This window comes from Chiloscyllium punctatum, chromosome 45 (genome assembly GCF_047496795.1).
Source record: "Chiloscyllium punctatum isolate Juve2018m chromosome 45, sChiPun1.3, whole genome shotgun sequence".
NCBI lineage: Eukaryota > Metazoa > Chordata > Chondrichthyes > Orectolobiformes > Hemiscylliidae > Chiloscyllium > Chiloscyllium punctatum.
In genome coordinates, this window is record NC_092783.1 from 50,851,625 (window position 1) to 50,869,985 (window position 18,361).

General features: G+C 40.3%; 1 protein-coding gene across 1 annotated transcript; it reads left to right on the plus strand.

Moving 5' to 3' along the window:
• Positions 1-714: 714 nt before the first annotated feature.
• On the plus strand, positions 715-13,081 carry LOC140467404 (gastricsin-like). Its single transcript, XM_072563748.1, has 9 exons — positions 715-814; positions 2,317-2,482; positions 3,475-3,592; positions 3,712-3,830; positions 6,188-6,387; positions 8,698-8,820; positions 8,904-9,048; positions 10,758-10,856; positions 12,629-13,081. Exons 1-9 carry the CDS (start codon positions 759-761, stop codon positions 12,782-12,784), a joined length of 1,182 nt encoding a protein of 393 aa, XP_072419849.1. The 5' UTR covers positions 715-758; the 3' UTR covers positions 12,785-13,081.
• Positions 13,082-18,361: the final 5,280 nt, after the last annotated feature.

Consider the following 18,361-nt stretch of genomic DNA (forward strand, 5'->3'; position numbering starts at 1 on the left):
TGTAACTGTTCTAATCCCATTTTCCAGCACTTGGCCCATTCCCTTGTGTTCCTTGGCATTGCAAATTCTTTCAATACACCTTGCTGGCTATAGTTATGTAGGCAAAAGAAAGGAAGGGGTTTAGAAAACAGCACAGAACTCCATGAAAAACCTCAGGAAGTGATGTTCTTGAGTCCAATTCCTCAACCCTTCATCCTGCTCCCCATGAATGTCTGAACACTTGACCTTTCATAGCTGTTACGTTAGCTGATGACAATTGTTCTCTCTCCTTCGGGTCTGCCGTTATCAAAACAAAACTCATATCTCCTCTGCCCATGCAAACCTCTGCCTCATCCCCATCCTGTATCATTACAGAGATACAAGACTGTTTTTTTGTGAATAATATAAATGTATGTGCCCTTACCTAGAATGGACTAGCTTACTCTCCTCAGTGAGGCAGTTTTTCCCTCACAATTTAATTCTCATCAGAATGGTTAATTGCTTGTTTGTCTTCAGATGCATAACTCCTGACCACAAAATTGTTTCAAGGTGAAAGGAGGTTCAATTATTTTAAGATTATTTTGTTTGTATTTAAACAAAGAGCAATCTAGTTCAGATTCAGTGATAACATGACCTTCATTAATGAACTTGAAAAGCAGATTGCACGATTACTCTTGAGTATAAAGGTACTGAGCCTACTGCAGTCTCTAGCACAATTCTAGGAATTGTGTGAATCTCGCTAGACTCTGACTTTTGGTGGCACTACAACAAGGAGCAAAATGAAATTGTTAATCTTTGCCTTGGTCTGTATCCAACTCTCTCAGTGTTTCCACAAGTAAGTCACTGAGCAATTTATGACCTTAGCATGAAATGTTTACTAGATTATATGATGGTTTGTTTCTGTGCATTCAGTTTCTGTTCATTCTGCTAATGGAGATGCTTGACTCATTAATTCTGTCTGATGGAAAGCTTTATTTTGCAGTCACATATATGAGAAGCAGATGGGCAAAAAGGCAAGGTTGCTGCCATTACTGGTCAAATGAACAAAACTCTTTGAAATCCTATACATCAGAGAGCCATGAAGGCTCCCTGTTAAATAAAATGAAGACTGGGATTGGGCACTGAATTGAGGGATATTGTGATACTGTGGGAAAGTGAAGTTGCTGTAGAAGATCAGTTATGATAATGAACGCTGCAGCAAGCTCTAGAGGCTAAACAGGTAACTCCTGCTCCTCTATCCTCTGTTCTTGTGATGTAAAACTAGAGGATATGAGCAACATATTAATTTTAAGGCAAGGTGGAAATGATCTCCCAATGTTTGGATCAAGGAGTGTCTCTGTCCAGAATAAATACCAACTCTTGAGGTCAATTACCGTTTGTTTGAACATTCACCTAAGTATGTGAGCAGCATCTTTTACCACCCTGCCCTACAAAAGCACCACTGAGAAGTGTTGCACTGTATTAATGAATTATTTCAAATTCCCACAATTTCCTGACTGCTACCAACTCATTCAAGCTGTCACTTAAATAGTTCAAGCAGAAGAGTTTGAGAAGGGGCTGATTACAGGGAGACTTGGAGGCTGCAGAGATACCTTTGGGGAAAGATGAGCAATAGTTCATGGAACATCTTTGATCTTACGTTACTCAGACAATGCCTTTGTGTGTACAAGGAGTTTACGATGCTAAGCAGTAGAATGCATTTGGGGGCTTAGAGAATGAAAGCATATTTTTAATCTGCTTGTTCAGGGATGCTGTGACACATCTCTGGAGAAGTGGAACTTGAACCTAATTCTGGGATAAAGTCTATAAACTTCATTTAAAGAGTAGAGTGGGTAGAATGGGTAGGATTTTTTAAACAAGCTGGTAAAATCTGGTGATTTAATTAGAATGAATTTAAAATAATCTTTGAAACTCAAGTACAAGCATTTATTAGGTCTGCAGAGGTGAGATTCAATTCTTGATGTAAAATCCAGATATAAAGCAAGCTAAAGAGTGTTGGCAGGAGCTGGTGTGGTTACCTTGGTTAATTAGACAGCCACCCTGTGGTTGTGAACAACAACAGTAGTAGACGTTTGCTTCCTGTTCCTTGGGGCCTATCTCCTCAACCTACCCAAAAGTAAAACCACAGCATTATGAAGTGGTTCAGTGACCATTTAATAATCAAGGTATTCATTTGAAGGACATATTTCTTTTCTCACTCTCAATTCTTGTGGAGCCTTGAAGCGTGTTGCATCATTGAATAGCAGCTCAGTGCTTGATTTCCATTATTTACAAAAGAGCTTGCTCCAACCCTCAATTATTTGATTCTTGTTGATGGTATTTTTGAAATCGTTTCAGAATGCCTTTGTACAGAGGCAAGTCTGTCCGAGATATCCTGAAGGAGCGTGGGGAGCTGAAAAGGTTCTTAGAAACACACAAATATGATCCTGCCTTGAAATACCAGCATCTTTTCCCTGGATATCAGTCAGAGGATGCCAATGAGCCACTTGTGAATTTCATGGATGTAAGTCAAGAAGGAAGCTATTTGAAGTGGAGAGCAGTTGACAAAGTTAGAATGCTATTTCTTTGGGGTTAAGTTCCAATAGAGGCTGACTATCCAGCTCAAGTACAGGCAGGTGCTATGAGTCTGAAGGTTATAAATGCTTCCAACATTTCCCTTGTTCAGTTCATTGCTGGCTTTATAATTTCTGTCGTAGCTGCTGCTCCAAGGAACAGAGCACATGAAAGCCCCAGTAGGGGCCATCAATCTAGATACAAGAAGTTGCTCTCTTTAAATGTGATTTAAAACTGTAAGAGCCAGCATGCTGTTACCACTAATGTCAGTGATAATTAAAATCAGGACAGACACATTTCAATTTTAAGGGGTTACACAGGGAAAGGAGTTAAGAGACAGTACTATTCAGCTAATGTGTACAATTTTAACAAAGCTTTTAAAGAAGAACTAAGCCATTTCATTACCACCAATAAGGTGTGATCCATCAATGTTAGAAGGTCTTTTCCCCAGAGTAGGGAGTCCAAAACCAAAGGGCACAGGTTTAAGGTGAGAGGGGCAAGACTTAAAAGGGACCTAAGGGGCAACTTTTTCATACAGAGGGTGGTGCGTGTATCAAATAAGGAGGTGGTGGAGGCTCATACAATTCCAACATTTAAAAGACATCTGGATGGGTATATGAATAGGAAGGGTTCAGAGGGATATGCTGGCAAATGTGACTAGGTTAATTTGGGGTATCTAGTCGGCATGGATGAGTGGACCGAAGGGTCTGTTTCCATGCTGTACTATCTCTATGACTCGATGTTTATTTTTGGTGCCATGGCTTGCTGGCCAAATTTAAGCTCTCATTTCCAGAGGTATATTTCTTGTAAATGTTTTTATTTTTGAAAGACATTAGTTGAGAAAAAAAAAAGAGATTGTGTTTTCTACCAATTAATGAAGCATAATTCTTATCCAGATTAACCAATGGTTAATTCTAATATCCTTTCTCAAACTCACACTAGAACTTCTACTATGGTTCTATTACAATTGGTAACCCACCCCAGAGTTTCACCGTTCTGTTCGACACTGGCTCCTCTAACCTTTGGGTCCCCTCTATCTTCTGTAGCAGTCCAGCGTGTGGTGAGTATAACACCAGCAAATGATTATTTGCCCAATTCTTTTTTTTTGACACTGAATAATCCACGAACTTGCCACATCCTGTGAACGAAATAAATCATAACTCAATCCTCTCTCTTCAGAGAACCATCCCAGATATAATCCAAGACAATCCTCAACATTCTCAACGAACAGACAAAGTTTCGGCATTGCTTATGGTTCTGGTAGTTTAACTGGATTTTTTGGATTTGATACAGTTAATGTAAGTATTAATGATATTAATCAAAAGGTTACCAGTCATTTTATAAAAAGGCCCTTCATTTATATGATGCCCACTGAAATGTTTCTAAAACATGGTCCCTGCTTTAATGTAAGAAATGTGGTAGGACATTTGGAGATAGTAAGGTCTAAGATCAGCAACAAGATAATTACCAGGTAATCTGTTTTTCTTGATGATGTTGAGGTATCCACATTAGCATTGCTTTTCTTTGCAGTAGCCCTGCGGAATCTTTTACAGCCACTTGGGTTAGACCCTCAGTTTTAACGTCTCATTCAAAAAGCAGCATAGCCAAAGATGTCACACTCCCCCAGTGCTGTGGTACTGTGTCAGCCTAGAATGTGGGCTCAGCTCCTTGGAAAAGGGCTTGGCCCAGAACACTAATTCTAGAGAGTGCTATTTACTAAGCCTTTGCTGATTAACCTAAGCTTATTGCCTCTGACTGGGGCACTGTGATGCAGAGGTTGTGTCCCCACCTCGAGCCAGGAGGGCCAGGTCCAACTGCTCCAGGAGTGTGACATAATATATCTGAAGAGGTTGATCAGAAAATATCTCCATTAGCTGCTGGGCCTCCTACATTATATCTATGAATTCATTTCTAAAATACTTTGTTGGTTGCAAAGTACTTTCAACCATCTGTTGATGATGAAAAGTACAACCTCCTTTAAAATACAAAGGGCTTTTGTGGTAACGCCCCTACCTATGGGCCAGAAGGTCTGGGTTCGAGTCCTAACTGGGCCAAAAAGATGTGTCATAACATGTCTGAAAAGGTTGATTAAAATATCTGTTGCCCCTGATTGGTGGAGTGGGAACTGCATACTGCCATGAATTCTATAATAGTCCTAGCTAAAACTATTTGTCAGTCACTCACATGCAGGAAGTGGGATTATACAAGGGAGTTATAGCTGTTTATGTGTGGAGGTATACTGGGCTAAGTCTATTGATAAATTAAAGTTGCTCCCTTTTTTTTTGTTTTATCAACCAACATTGGTCAGTTACCATTGTTGAACCTTTGAAGAATCAAATAATAAATCAATCTAACTTTTCATTCTTGATCCAAGAGTCTGCTGATATCTGAATGATAAATCACAGGGCCCTGTGTCTGAAGTTCAAACAACAAAAATCCACTGGTGTTTGACATGCAGCTCCCCACACGTCGGAAGACTCACTTTCCCTCACCCAGGCATTACAGCAGGAATTGACAGGGACACAGGGATACATAAGAATGTGTTGCCCATCCTCGGAGTTGTTTCCTCCTTGACACCAGCCTGGGATCCACTGAAGAATTAGTGGGTTCAAGCAAAGAGCTTCAACCCATGTAGGTTGAGCATCAAAGCTCTCTATATACTGACTGTGCACTGCTTCTTCCAATAATCATATTGGAGTCAGTCATTTTGTCTTGTTTGTGCTGCCAACTCAGTGATGTCCTGTATCATTGACAATTGCTACCTGTACTGATAGTTATCACCTGACCAACTGATGTAAATATGGCATTAAAATGATACAGTCTACCTTTGGCATTTTATTAAATTGAACAATTGATCCTATAATTTTAGTTAGGCAGTGCAAATAGTGCAGCAAAGTTTGAGTTTATTACTAAAAGCCCGACTACCAGATGATATGAATTAAGCAATTTTTAATTAGAGGAGCAGACTGTATGTTATGAACAACTTTGGGACGAGTTCAGGTTACAATCTCAGCAGCTGCTCTTTGCATTTGCCTTCAAAGGATGTCAGCAGTGGAACTAATTGTTATTTCTAACTCATTAACAGATTGATGTGTCTTACAAATGTCATCCAAATGGCCTCCCATTTACAAGACATGGGCGACGCTGGCTATGCTGGCACTTATCACCCATCCATTAATGCCCTTGAGAAAATACTTTCTTGAACTGCTGTAGTCCATGGGGGTGGTAGGAGGGAAATAAGTACATATAGCAACAGTGCTGTTAGGAAGGAAGCTGCTGTGATAACATACACTTTTCTATGAATACTAGTTATAATAGTGATGGTAACGACAGATACTGGCCTAAAAGAGAACAGACTGGGATATAGATGGCCTCCTGTCCTGCTCCATCTGATTGGCGTGCAATACATTATACAGTACAGGGATAACTCTGTGGCAGCTCCCAGAGTCTAAACTGAGATTATTCCAAGTTTGATAACGAAACAAAATTAAATAAATGCTGCTGATGTTGAAGCAATCTGTATTAGGAGCATTGATTCTTCTAATCCAACAACAATCAATGGCTAAGCCATTGAAATTACTAGTCATTTGATTGAGTTGTGTTTCTAAGTTCACAGTAATACTTTCTCTAATGTTGCCTTTTTGTCCCCACCAAGGTTGCAGGCATTTCTATTCCCCAGCAGGAGTTTGGCCTCAGTCAGAATGAACCTGGAACTACCTTCTATTATGCAAAATATGATGGAATCCTTGGTCTTTCCTACCCAGCACTTTCAGCAGGGGGTGCCACCCCTGTGTTTGATGGCATGATGCAGAACAATCTGGTGTCATCACCCGTGTTTTCTGTTTACCTGGGCAGGTAAGAGGATAGGGCCATGATGAAATCACTGAAACTCTAAATTGAAGAATAGACTTTCTTAAGGAACACAGGGGACCCTAGAGTCTGGTACAAGAATATATGATTAAAGAAAGTCTTGCAATTATGTAACGTCTTTCATGTCCTGTGTGTTTATTGCCTATGAGTGACCCAGAAAGAGCAGTTGTTGTTCTAAAGTAGGAAGGTTACTAGTCAATTTGTGCTCAGTAAGGTCCCATAAACTGCAATAATCAGGTAATCTGCTTTTTTAATAATAGAGGCTGAGGGATAAATACAGGCCAGAATATTAGAACAACTCTGAAGAACTTCTTCAAATATTATAGAGGGATCTTCTGTGCCTATCCTAGCAAGTGGATGGGGCCATGGTTTATTGCCTCATCTGAAAGTTGATAACTGTGAGTGTCAAACAAGATTTTCGTGCACAAGTTTCCACGGTAGGATTTGAAATTGTAACTCTTGCACTAAGCGACAGCTGAAGGTGAACTGGTTGTTGAAAGTTCTATGTTACTAAAATACATTTTTATCTCAAATCAGAATATATAATCAGAATATGACCTGTTTGAACAGAGTTCTGTCTAGGGCAGCTAACACAAGCTTATGTTGTCACTTGAAATAATTACCGTTTTATAATAAGTATTTGTGAAGAAATCTGTGGTTAGAGATATGGTCTTAATGAAAGGCTATAAGGATAAGAAAGTCACTTTGCAAAAATTCAAAGGGTATATTTTAAGAAAAAGACAGTTAAAAATAATTCACCAAAATTCAGCTATAATCCTGATAAATTGGGCTTTAGCTCTGCTTAACAAACTTAAGGATTCACTGATAAAAGAAGATGCACACAAACACATTTTCCTGTCTAAAACAGGAAACAAGCCAATGTGAGAAGTAATAGCTAAACCACATTCAGATAGAAAACTTTATAATTCACAAACACATTCTCATTTTACAATGCAAGTCCCCTAATTCAGGAAAGATTTTGACAAGATATTACTAATCAGCAATGTTCGCATTCCTGGGATATGAGGCACCCTTAGGGGGAGTTTGACAGTTCTAACTTTCCTTAGAGTTAAAGAAGGTTGTCTTTTTGTGAACTTAATGATCAAAACTGGGTTCAGCTCAGAAACCCCATTTACACAAAAAAGACGAATTTTGTATTCTCAGAAGTACTGAGGACAAATCTGGATAAGGCAATTTCACAAAGCCAGCTTGGGCATGTGATCTTCACCCAGGGGATTAAGATAAACGTTTCTTTAATATATAATGGATGTCCTACTTTTTACTATAACATTTAAAATTGACAACTAGGTTCATTATTAGGGGTAAGATTGTACTATCTCTTTTTCTAGACCCTATCCAATGTTCTGATCTATTATTTCCACCAAGGTTTTGAATTGCATGTTCACTTCTTCTATAAACCTTTATACATTTTGGTAATTAAAAGGTCTCACACAGCTGAATGCAGTACATTAATGAGAATTTTTATCTGGACTTTTACAATTACGTGGACAATTTATAACTGCCTTAAAAAGGCTATTCTAAAAATGGTAATCATTTCAGCAAGCTTCTTTCTTTTGAGAGAGGTGATCAGAGCTATTAAACTTCCCGGGATATGCACCTCTCAACCTAAAATTAAGAAGCAGCATTTGAGAGGTATATGGGATCTGGGATTATCCTAGTCATAGGCTAGGTTTATAATATGACACATATTCTTGGTCACAGATTACTTGATATTAATTCTGATGCAGAATCTGAAACAATATATTTTGCCTCAGTCTGACTTGGCATTATGCCAGTGAATGGAGAAGAAAAAGTGAGATTTGTATTTTAGTCAGTCTATTGAAGCTAGGTCAGGGCAAACTGTATCTGTCAATATAGATGATGAGTGACCTTATCGAAACATACAAAATTGTTCAGGGATCTTGAAGTGTAGATATGGAAAGGTAGTTTACCCTTGTGGAAGAATCAAGAGGGCATGATATCAGAGTAAGGGATTGCATATTTAAATCGAGGATGAGGATGAATTTCTTCACTCACAGGATAGTGAATCTGTGGAATTCTTTACCACAGAGACCTGTTGAGTTTGGATTATTAAGTATATTCAAGGCTGAGGTTTAATTAGTAATGATACCAAAGGTTATGGGGCAAAGGCAGAGAAGTTGGTTATCAGCCATGATCTCATTGAATGATGGAGCAGTCTCGATGGACCGAATGGCCTGCTTCTGCTCCTATGTCTTATGGTGCCTTAACACTTAGTAAAAGATTAGTAAAGTTGAATACCTTTCTTCTTTCCAGACAACCAAACAGTCAATATGGCGGTGAAGTGACATTTGGAGGGATTGACAATAGCTTGTATACTGGTGAAATTGTTTGGGTACCTGTCCTTCAGGAATTGTATTGGCTCATCCCTATGCAAGGGTAAGTAAGGAAAGACTGGTTGGTTATGAGTGGCTTGCACCATCCATAGATCAATAACCTAATAATAAAATTCTCTTCTTCAGTGTTCTTCTTAATGGTCAGCCGATCTTCTGTACCCAAGGCTGCCAAGCTATGGTTGATACTGGGACTTCCTTGCTCACTGCACCAAGTGAGGAATTAGAACAACTGATGCAATACATTGGTGCCTCTCGGAACCAGTATGGGGAGGTAAGCTTTTCCAATATGTGCTTACCGATACAGACACTGGGCAGTCTCAGCGCTGGGGCTGTAGTGGTACTTGTTGACCACAATAGTGGAATCTATGTCACAAGATTATCCTTCCAGCTTTGGGATGTGGGTTTGATATAACGAACTGTGGTGGATTGCTGTTCCCTCGACCTGATTGTTGTGAGAGTCTTAAGCAGAACTAACTTCTGCGGTCACCACTGAATCATTAATGGATTTAAGTCTGAATTGGTTTGTGCAAAAAGTTCACGTTTACTCAAAGGAATCATGAAATGATGTCAGAAGTCACACAACACCAGGTTGTAGTCCAGCAGGTTTGTTTGAAATCATAAGCCTGCTCCTTGAAGCTACTGATTTCAAATAAACCTGTTGGACTCTAACCTGGTGTCATGTGACTTCTGACTTTGTCCAAAACTGGCACCTCCACATCATGAGATGATGGTATGGAAATGAAACTCTTATAACAATGAAACAATGCCTTCTCTTTTGAGACTGCACTTGGTGGGTGTGACTGGGGAAGTGAAAGGGAAGGATTTGACACTCTCTCCGAAAGCAGAAACAGTGTTTTGAAGCATAGTGCTCATACAAATGAGTCAATGCACTTAAAAGAATTCAAATTACACCTTTCTGAAAACAAAAGAATTTAATCAGAGCAAGATAGTAAATGTGTGATGTGGGGGGTGCATTGTGATATCATGTGGCATGTAGGGATAATGTAATAAATAACATTGGGGTTCAGTAAGACATTTAGTTCTCATTGAATCCAATGGTAGTGGCACATTGGAGAAAGGAGTGGCTTTTTAAGGCAATAGAACAAAATACTGAGTAAGACCCTCTCCTCTGTAGCAAAGCTTTCTATACAACTCCCAACGTGAAGAAATCTAACCTTAATCCCCTTCCCCGCTCATTTTGGAATGATTTTAAACAGATCAAACTTTGAAGTTGACTCCCTATTTGGATAGAAGTCATCTTTCCTAATACACTTTAACAAAAACCTTTGATACAAAATGCCCTGATAAAATCAAAGCATGCAATAGGGGCAGGAGTAGGTCATTTGGCCCCATGAAGTCTGCTCCACCATTCATTCTGATTATGGCTGATCAGCCTACTCAACAAACTATTTCCAAGTTTCACCCCATACCCTTTGATCCCTTTATCCTGGCTACTTCTTGAAACCATTTAATATTTTCGCCTCAACCACTTTCTGTGACAGCGAATTCCACAGGCTCCCCACTCTCTGGGTGAAGACATTTCTTCTCATCTTGGTCCTAAGTGGCCAACCCCATATTGTTAGACTGTGACCGCCTGGTTCTGGCCTCCCCAGTTATTGGGAAAATCTTTTCTGCATTTACCCTGTCCAGTCTTGTTAGAATTTTATAGAGATCCCACCTCATTCCATCTAATCCAGGCTTAACTGATCCAGTTTCTCTTCTTGCGTTAGCCCTGCCATCCCAGAAACCAAGTGAGGTCGCACTCCCTCCACAGTAACCATTCTCAGGGAAGGGTACCAAAACTGCACGCGGTATTCCAGGTGTGGTCTCAACATCTCAAGGTTCACACTTGCAGTGAAAAAGCAACTATTTGAGATAGGTTGTCGGTGGAAAGATACCTTACCCAATGATTCCTTGCTGTATATTGCCTATTGAGCTACACGTGCAGACGTACTGAATGTTTTCTTCTTTATTTCACAGTACACGGTTAACTGTAATGATGTTGCAAACCTGCCTTCGATGACCTTTGTAATCAATGGAGTTGATCTCACTATTCCAGCCTCGGCCTACATCCAACAGGTGTGTACAACAGCTGTCTTTTTTTTAAAAGCTAATGCTAGTTTAGTCAGAGAAGCTGCAAGATTAATTGGCTCCCTATTCGATTCACTCATGAAATGCGGCTGTTGTGACGCAGCCTGTTCCTCATCTTGTAGAGAAAATGGTAACAAGCAGCTTTTTCAATACAGGTCGTTCTGCTGGAATACGCATTTCGTTAACATGAATTCGCTATAACACGATTGTTGAATTGAGGACACTGACTAAAGTGTGAAGTTGTCAAGTGTGTATTGATTATGACACGATTCCGGTCCCATTAGTTTAAATGGTGCAGCTACGACATGACTTTCTTATAATACAGGGTTGCACAAGAGTTGGACTACTGCGTTATAACAGAAATGACTATACAACTAAATTGTTTCCATGCTGTAAAACTCTATGGTGGCTTACCAGGCCATTTTGAGGACAGTCAACAATAATTGAAGACGTAATATGCTGAGTCTGGAGTTACATGTAGATCAGATTGGAAACGATAATAGATTTTGACCACTAAAAGACAAAATAATCTGCTTGTTTCATGCAATATTGATGCTACATTTTTAATCCATTTTTAAATTAAGTAATCGAATATAAATTACACAGCTGCCTGAGATGTGATTTGAACTCATGACTCTAGATCATTCCTCAAGCCCACTGAATTACAAAACATAATAACAAAACAACAAGGAGCAGGAGGAAGCAATTCAACCCCTTGAGTCTAACTACATCTTTAATATAACCATAACTGATCTCAACTCCACTTTCCTGCCTGCTCTTCATAACTCTTCAACCCATTATTTATTAAAAATCTATCTCCTCCTCCTTACATTTACTTAATGTTCCAGCATCCACTGCACTCTACTCCAATTACATAATCCTTAGTTGCTATTGCTAATTGTGAAGCACTAGGAACACATCATGGGCTTAAATTTCCTTTGTGTTGTAGTGAAATCAGAAAACCTTTCTACAGAAAATGTTTTATGATTGTTCTGTAAATAGCCCATAAGAAAAATATTATTGGGGGAGCAAAATGTTACAAAGTTCTCGAACCTGATTTTGATTTGATCTCTCTTCACAATGTCTCATTTCAGTGAAATGCTGTGCTATAAATTTCTGGATGACTGCATTTACTGACGTCAATGCTGGATGTTAGGTGGCCAATGTTGTGGGAGGAGGAATAGATTCCCTGGCAGAACAATTTGCCCCTTCCGTTCCATCTCTCCCCGCGTTGTTCCCCTCTTTCTTTCTCCAGTGGAATCACTGTCATCATGCGCTAATAGAACAAGTTTGAAATACCCAACACCAAATGGCTGAGCAAGTGAAGACACAACTTAATCCATTTGAGTGGGAATTATACACTTCACTGTCAGAGATAGCTGACTCCCCGTATGACCAAAGTTGAGAAAAATAAGCTTACCTTAATATTAATCAATTTAACCATTTTGTTTGTTCATTGTCAACTTTGTCATTTTTTTTTGTCAGTACTACAATAAGGCCAGAAAAATGTGAACTGGAAGTATTTCTGTAGAGTTTTGGTCTGACGGCTGAAGTTAACAAACCTGTCTTGATTATTTGAGAGTCTAATCTGTTCCATGAGTCAAATAGTGTGGGTCGGCTCACTGTGGTATTGTCCCTATCCCTGGACTGGGACGCCTGGGTTCAAGTCCCACTTGCTCCAGCAGTGTCATGACATCTCTGAATAGGGTGATTAGAAAATAGCTGAGTCTAATAGTGTATCATTGTTTCATGTTTTACAGAGTTATGGCCAATGTCTTGTTGCATTTGAGCCCACCTACCTGCCAGCTCCTACCCGATCTGGACCTTTCTGGATCTTGGGTGATGTCTTCCTGAGAGAATTTTATTCCATTTATGACAGAGGGAACAATAGAATGGGATTCGCTAAAGCTGCCTAAGCTATGTACAATCTGATTTATCCTGCAAGGAAAGTAATATCTTCTCCAAGTGACTCTCTGCCTGTGATAGGCAGATCTTCCTGAATAGACTGATTATGGTATACTCTCCCAAGTGTTATTGCTACAAGGTTTTGTTCTGTTATACTCAGACAGGACCTTACACATCCTGATTTTGCCCAGTGACTGCCACACCTATTTTCTAAAAATTTTGATTCCTTGATTGAGAAACTGTTTCTACCCAAAGGATATCATTGCTTTATGTGTAAACAATAAATATGATAAATCATTGAAAAAATAGTTATTGGTTATTGTTTCATTCACGTTTTTTTGAATATTTGTCAGTCTTGGTCAAGCACTTCTAAAATAATGGATTTCCTATACCAGTTATTTTCTGTTTCTAATGTAAGGTCTGTTTTTCATGTTATCTCATAGAATCCCTGCAGTTTGGAAACAGGCCATTGGGCCTAACATGTCCACATCGACCCTCCGAAGACTATCCCACCCAGACCCATTCCCCTACCCTATTACTGTACATTGCCCCTGACTAATGCACCCAACCCACATATCCCTGAACACTATGGACAATTCATCTTGGCCAGTTCTTCTCACTTGCACATCTTTGGACTGTGGGAGGAAACCAGAGCAAACTCCCGCAGACTTGGGGAGAATGTGCGAACTCCACAGACAGTCGCTCAAGGCTGGAATCGAACCTAGGTCCCTGGTGCTTTGAGGCAACAGTGCTAACCACTGAGCCACAGTGCCACCATGTTTCCTTTCAATTGGAACCCAAATGACAAAGCCTCAAACTTTAAAGTTCTCAACCTTGTGAAAATGTCCCTCCATAGCCTCACCATTCCACATTTCCATAACTGCTCTTCCAGCCTTGCAGCCCTCTGATATCCCTACATTCCTTCAATTCTGGCTTCTTGTGCCTCCCTGATTTCCACCACTGGTGATTTAGCATGGCAGCCATAGAATTCCTGGAATTAGCTTTATTGTTATAAGCACACAAATACGTACAGTGAAAAGTTTACAAGTGTTTGCTTACAGCACTATCTTATGTACAAAGGTACCTAGGTACAGATTCTTAAGTGTTTTTCTTTTCTTAAGTTTGCATTGAGCAATGTTGCAGAGAGGGAGGTAATTGCTTCACTGTGCTTGTTTCTGCATTCCATTAGTCCTAATCTTATGCTCCTTTGCCCATCAGCCTGGAAACATTCCCTTTTCAAACATTTATCTAATTCCCTTTAGAAATGAATATCTGGGGTAATAAAAAATTAACAGATGTATCCCAAAATCCATATTGACTCAGTAATTAGAGCATTTAGCTATTTTAGAAAAAGAAACATCAAGTAGACTTTGATTGCAAGGCTGGAGAAGAGTGGAAAGTAAAATTGAACATTTAAGCAATGCTAAAAGCAATAGACATGGTTCTTTTCCATGTGTTTTTGCTGGAATAAATCATGGGGCTGACAAGCAACTGGAAATCATCAAAAGAAAAAAATAAGGAACTACTTTGACATTTGTAAAATAGGGAAATCACACTGTACCTAATTCTAAGTCTACACAAGCTCTTGGGTTCTGAATGTGTTAAAATCAGGCTTGTTTCTGAATGGTGATTCGCATACAATCACTGGCCAGCTCTGATGCAGAAACCCCCATTGTGTTGAATGATTGCATTTTCTCTCCATTCAGACTGAGTAACATTAACGATTTTAGCAAGTCATGGTTTTATTTGCATCAGTTGAAGATCTAAGTAAAACTAACAAACCTAAACAGCAAATTTGTTCCAACATTTTTCTGTGTTTAGGAAAGGGGCATAAATTACTTAAACACCAAAGCATGAAGTATTAAATTAATTTAAAAGCAGCATTAAAATTATTGCTGCTAGAAAGATTACAAGCCATGGATAGAAAATTCAATTCAGTGGGACAAGAGGATTGAAAGGGCATTGTGACAGTAGATCTGCTGAATTAGACATAATTGACATTGAAGGAAGGTTGTAACAGTAGAACACTACAGTGACCCAAGCAGTAACGTCCATATCCCACCAGTAAATAAATCAATTTAACTGACTGTAAAACATTTTGGAGCATTCTGTGGTTCTAGACAGCACTCTCACCTCAGTCAGAAGCTTACAGATTCTGGTTCAATTCCAGCAATCCAAGCAAAAAGATTTTAACTGACTTGCCAGTGTAGAAATGAGGGGCATTCAGGTTGAATTCTCACGATACTGGTCTGTCCAGCTCACCTTACTCATGAAAATCACTTCTTGTTGCCTTGACCCCACCCCATTTTCACAAAGTGCTGATCACCCAACCTGTAAATAGCTCATGTATAGTCCCCTCCTTTTGAAAACTATACTACTTCCTCTCTCAAACAATTGTTCCCTCTCTCCATGCGAAAGACATTCCATTTTCAATCTCTTTCCTCTGCAGTATCCTTAAGCTTGTTAAATCCATGCTTATCTCATCTGCAAATTCAGGTTTTGATTTCTCCATCACATTTCTGTTCATCTGAAACAATGTGAACAAAAACCAGCAGCATATTCTGTGTTCCTGTAACCTTCATGCATTATCTCTCTTTGTCATGATCTGTAACCTTTCATTACCAATAAACCTCTGTACCCATTAGAATATATGACCGCATCATCCTATTTCAATTTTTCTCCCTTGTTGTCCATCTCAATGGGATTGCTGTGTGAAAGTAGGTAGCAGCTTTGAAAAAAAATTATTTCATATGATATGGGCTTCGCTGGTTCGACCAGCATTTATTACTTATTCTTAATTGCCCAGAGGGGAGTTAAGAGTCAGTCATGTTGCAGTGAATCGAGTCACATGTAGTCCAGACCCGATAAAGATGGCAGATTTCCTTCTCTAAAGTACATTGGGGTTTCACAACAATCAACAATGAGTACGTGGTCACCATTAACTTGGTTTTTATTCCAGTTTGTTTTTAAAATTGCATTTAAATTTTATCTTCTGCCACGGTAGAATTCGAACCCATTAGTAGGTTTAAAATAAAAGGGGTTAAGTTTAAAGGAGATGTGAGGGGCAGGTTTTTTACACAGAGGGTGGTAAGTGCCTGGAATGTGCTACCAAAAGAGGTGGTGGAGGCAGATACAGACAGTTAGAACATAGAACATAGAAAACTACAGCACAGTACAGGCCCTTCGGCCCTCGATGTTGTGCCGACCGAAGCCTACCTAACATACACTAGCCCAATAACCTCCATATGCTTGTCCAACGCCCGCTTAAATGACCATAAAGAGGGAGAGTCCACCACTGCTACTGGCAGGGCATTCCATGAACTCACAACCCGCTGAGTAAAAAATCTACCCCTAACATCTGTCCTATACCTACCACCCCTTAATTTAAAGCTGTGTCCCCTGGTAATAGCTGACTTCATTAGCGGAAAAAGGTTCTCACTGTCAACCCTATCTAAACCCCTAATCATCTTGTACACCTCTATCAAATCTCCCCTAAACCTTCTTTTCTCCAATGAGAAAAGCCCCAAGTGCCTCAGCTTTTCCTCATACGATCTTCCTACCATGCCAGGCAACATCCTGGTAAACCGCCTCTGCACTCGTTCCAATGCCTCCACATCCTTCCTATAATATGGCGACCAAAACTGCACACAATACTCCAGATGAGGCCGCACCAGAGTCTTATACAACTGCAACATGACCTCAGGACTCCGGAACTCAATTCCTCTACCAATAAAGCCTAGTACACCATATGCCTTCTTCACAGCACTATTTACCTGGGTGGCAACTTTCAAAGATCTGTGTACATGGACACCAAGATCCCTCTGCTCATCCACACTACCAAGTAGTCTACCATTAGCCCAGTAATCCATCTTCTTGTTACTCCTACCAAAGTGAATCACTTCACACTTAGCTACATTGAATTCCATTTGCCACCTTACTGCCCAGCTCTGCAACTTATCTATATCCCGCTGTAACCTGCCACATCCTTCTTCGCTGTCCACAACTCCACCGACTTTCGTGTCATCCACAAACTTGCTCACCCAGCCTTCAAGCCCCTCCTCCAGGTCATTTATAAAAATGACAAACAGCAATGGTCCCAAAACAGATCCTTGTGGAACACCGCTAGTAACTGCGCTCCAAGATGAACCTATACCATCAACTACTACCCTCTGTCTCCTTCCAGCTAGCCAATTCCTAATCCAAATCTCTAATGCACCCTCAATGCCATACCTCCGTAGTTTTTGCATTAGCCTGCCATGGGGTACCTTATCGAACGCCTTGCTAAAATCCATATACACCACATTTACTGCTTTACCCTCGTCCACTTCCTTGGTCACCTTCTCAAAGAATTCAATAAGGTTTGTGAGGCATGACCTGCCCTTCACAAAACCATGCTGACTATCCTTGATCACATTATTCCTATCCAGATGTTCATAAATCCTATCCCTTACAATTCTCTCTAAGACTTTGCCCACAACAGAAGTGAGACTCACTGGCCTATAGTTACTCGGGCTATCCCTGCTCCCTTTCTTGAACAAGGGGACCACATTCGCTATCCTCCAGTCTTCTGGCACTATTCCCGTAGACAACGACGACATAAAAATCAAGGCCAATGGCTCCGCTATCTCCTCCCTAGCTTCCCAGAGAATCCTAGGATAAATGCCATCAGGCCCAGGGGACTTATCTATTTTCATCCTTTCCAGAATTTCCAACACCTCTTCCCTACATACCTCAAAGCTGTCCATTCTAATTAATTGTGACTCAGTATTCACATCGGCAACAATGTCCTGTTCCTGAGTGAATACCGATTAAAAGTATTGATTTAGTGTCTCACCGATCTCCTCCGCCTCCACACACAACTTCCCACTACTATCCTTGACTGGACCGATACCTACCCTAGTCATCCTTTTATTCCTGACATACCTATAGAAAGCCTTTGGGTTTTCCCTAATCCTACCAACTAACGACTTCTCATGTCCCCTTCTCGCTGCTCTTAGCTCTCTCTTTAGATCCTTCCTGGCTACCTTATAACTCTCAATCGCTCCAACTGAACCTTCACGCCTCATCTTTACATAGGCCGCCCTCTTCCCTTTCACAAGGGATTCCAATTCTTTGTTAAACCACGGCTCCCTCACAAGACCCTTTACTCCCTGCCTGACTGGTACATACTTATCAAGGACACCCATTAGCTGTTCCTTGAACAATCTCCACATATCATTTGTGTTCCTCCCTTGAAGCCTATTTTTCCAATCCACGCATCCTAGTCATGCCTCACCGCATCATAATTTCCCTGCCCCCAGCTATAACCGTTGCCCTCTCTATCACTAGAATAAAAGTCACCGAGTTGTGGTCACTGCCCCCGAAGTGTTCACCTACCTCCAAGTCTAACACCTGGCCTGGTTCATTACCTAGAACCAAATCCAGTATGGCCTCACCTCTTGTTGGCCTGTCTACATATTGTGTCAGGAAACCCTCCTGCACACATTGGACAAACACCGACCCACCTAACGAACTCGAGCTATAGCTTTCCCAGTCAATATCTGGGAAGTTAAAGTCCCCCATAACAACCACCCTGCTACTTTCACTCT

What these genes read in the sequence shown, in the direction of transcription:
- LOC140467404 (XM_072563748.1), top strand. Translation starts at nt 759, where the DNA reads ATGAAATTGTTAATCTTTGCCTTGGTCTGTATCCAACTCTCTCAGTGT. An exon ending in CTCTCTCAGTGTTTCCACAA is followed by an intron (nt 815 to 2,316) that starts GTAAGTCACTGA and finishes AAATCGTTTCAG; the next exon opens with AATGCCTTTGTACAGAGGCA. An exon ending in TGGCTCATCCCTATGCAAGG is followed by an intron (nt 8,821 to 8,903) that starts GTAAGTAAGGAA and finishes TCTCTTCTTCAG; the next exon opens with TGTTCTTCTTAATGGTCAGC.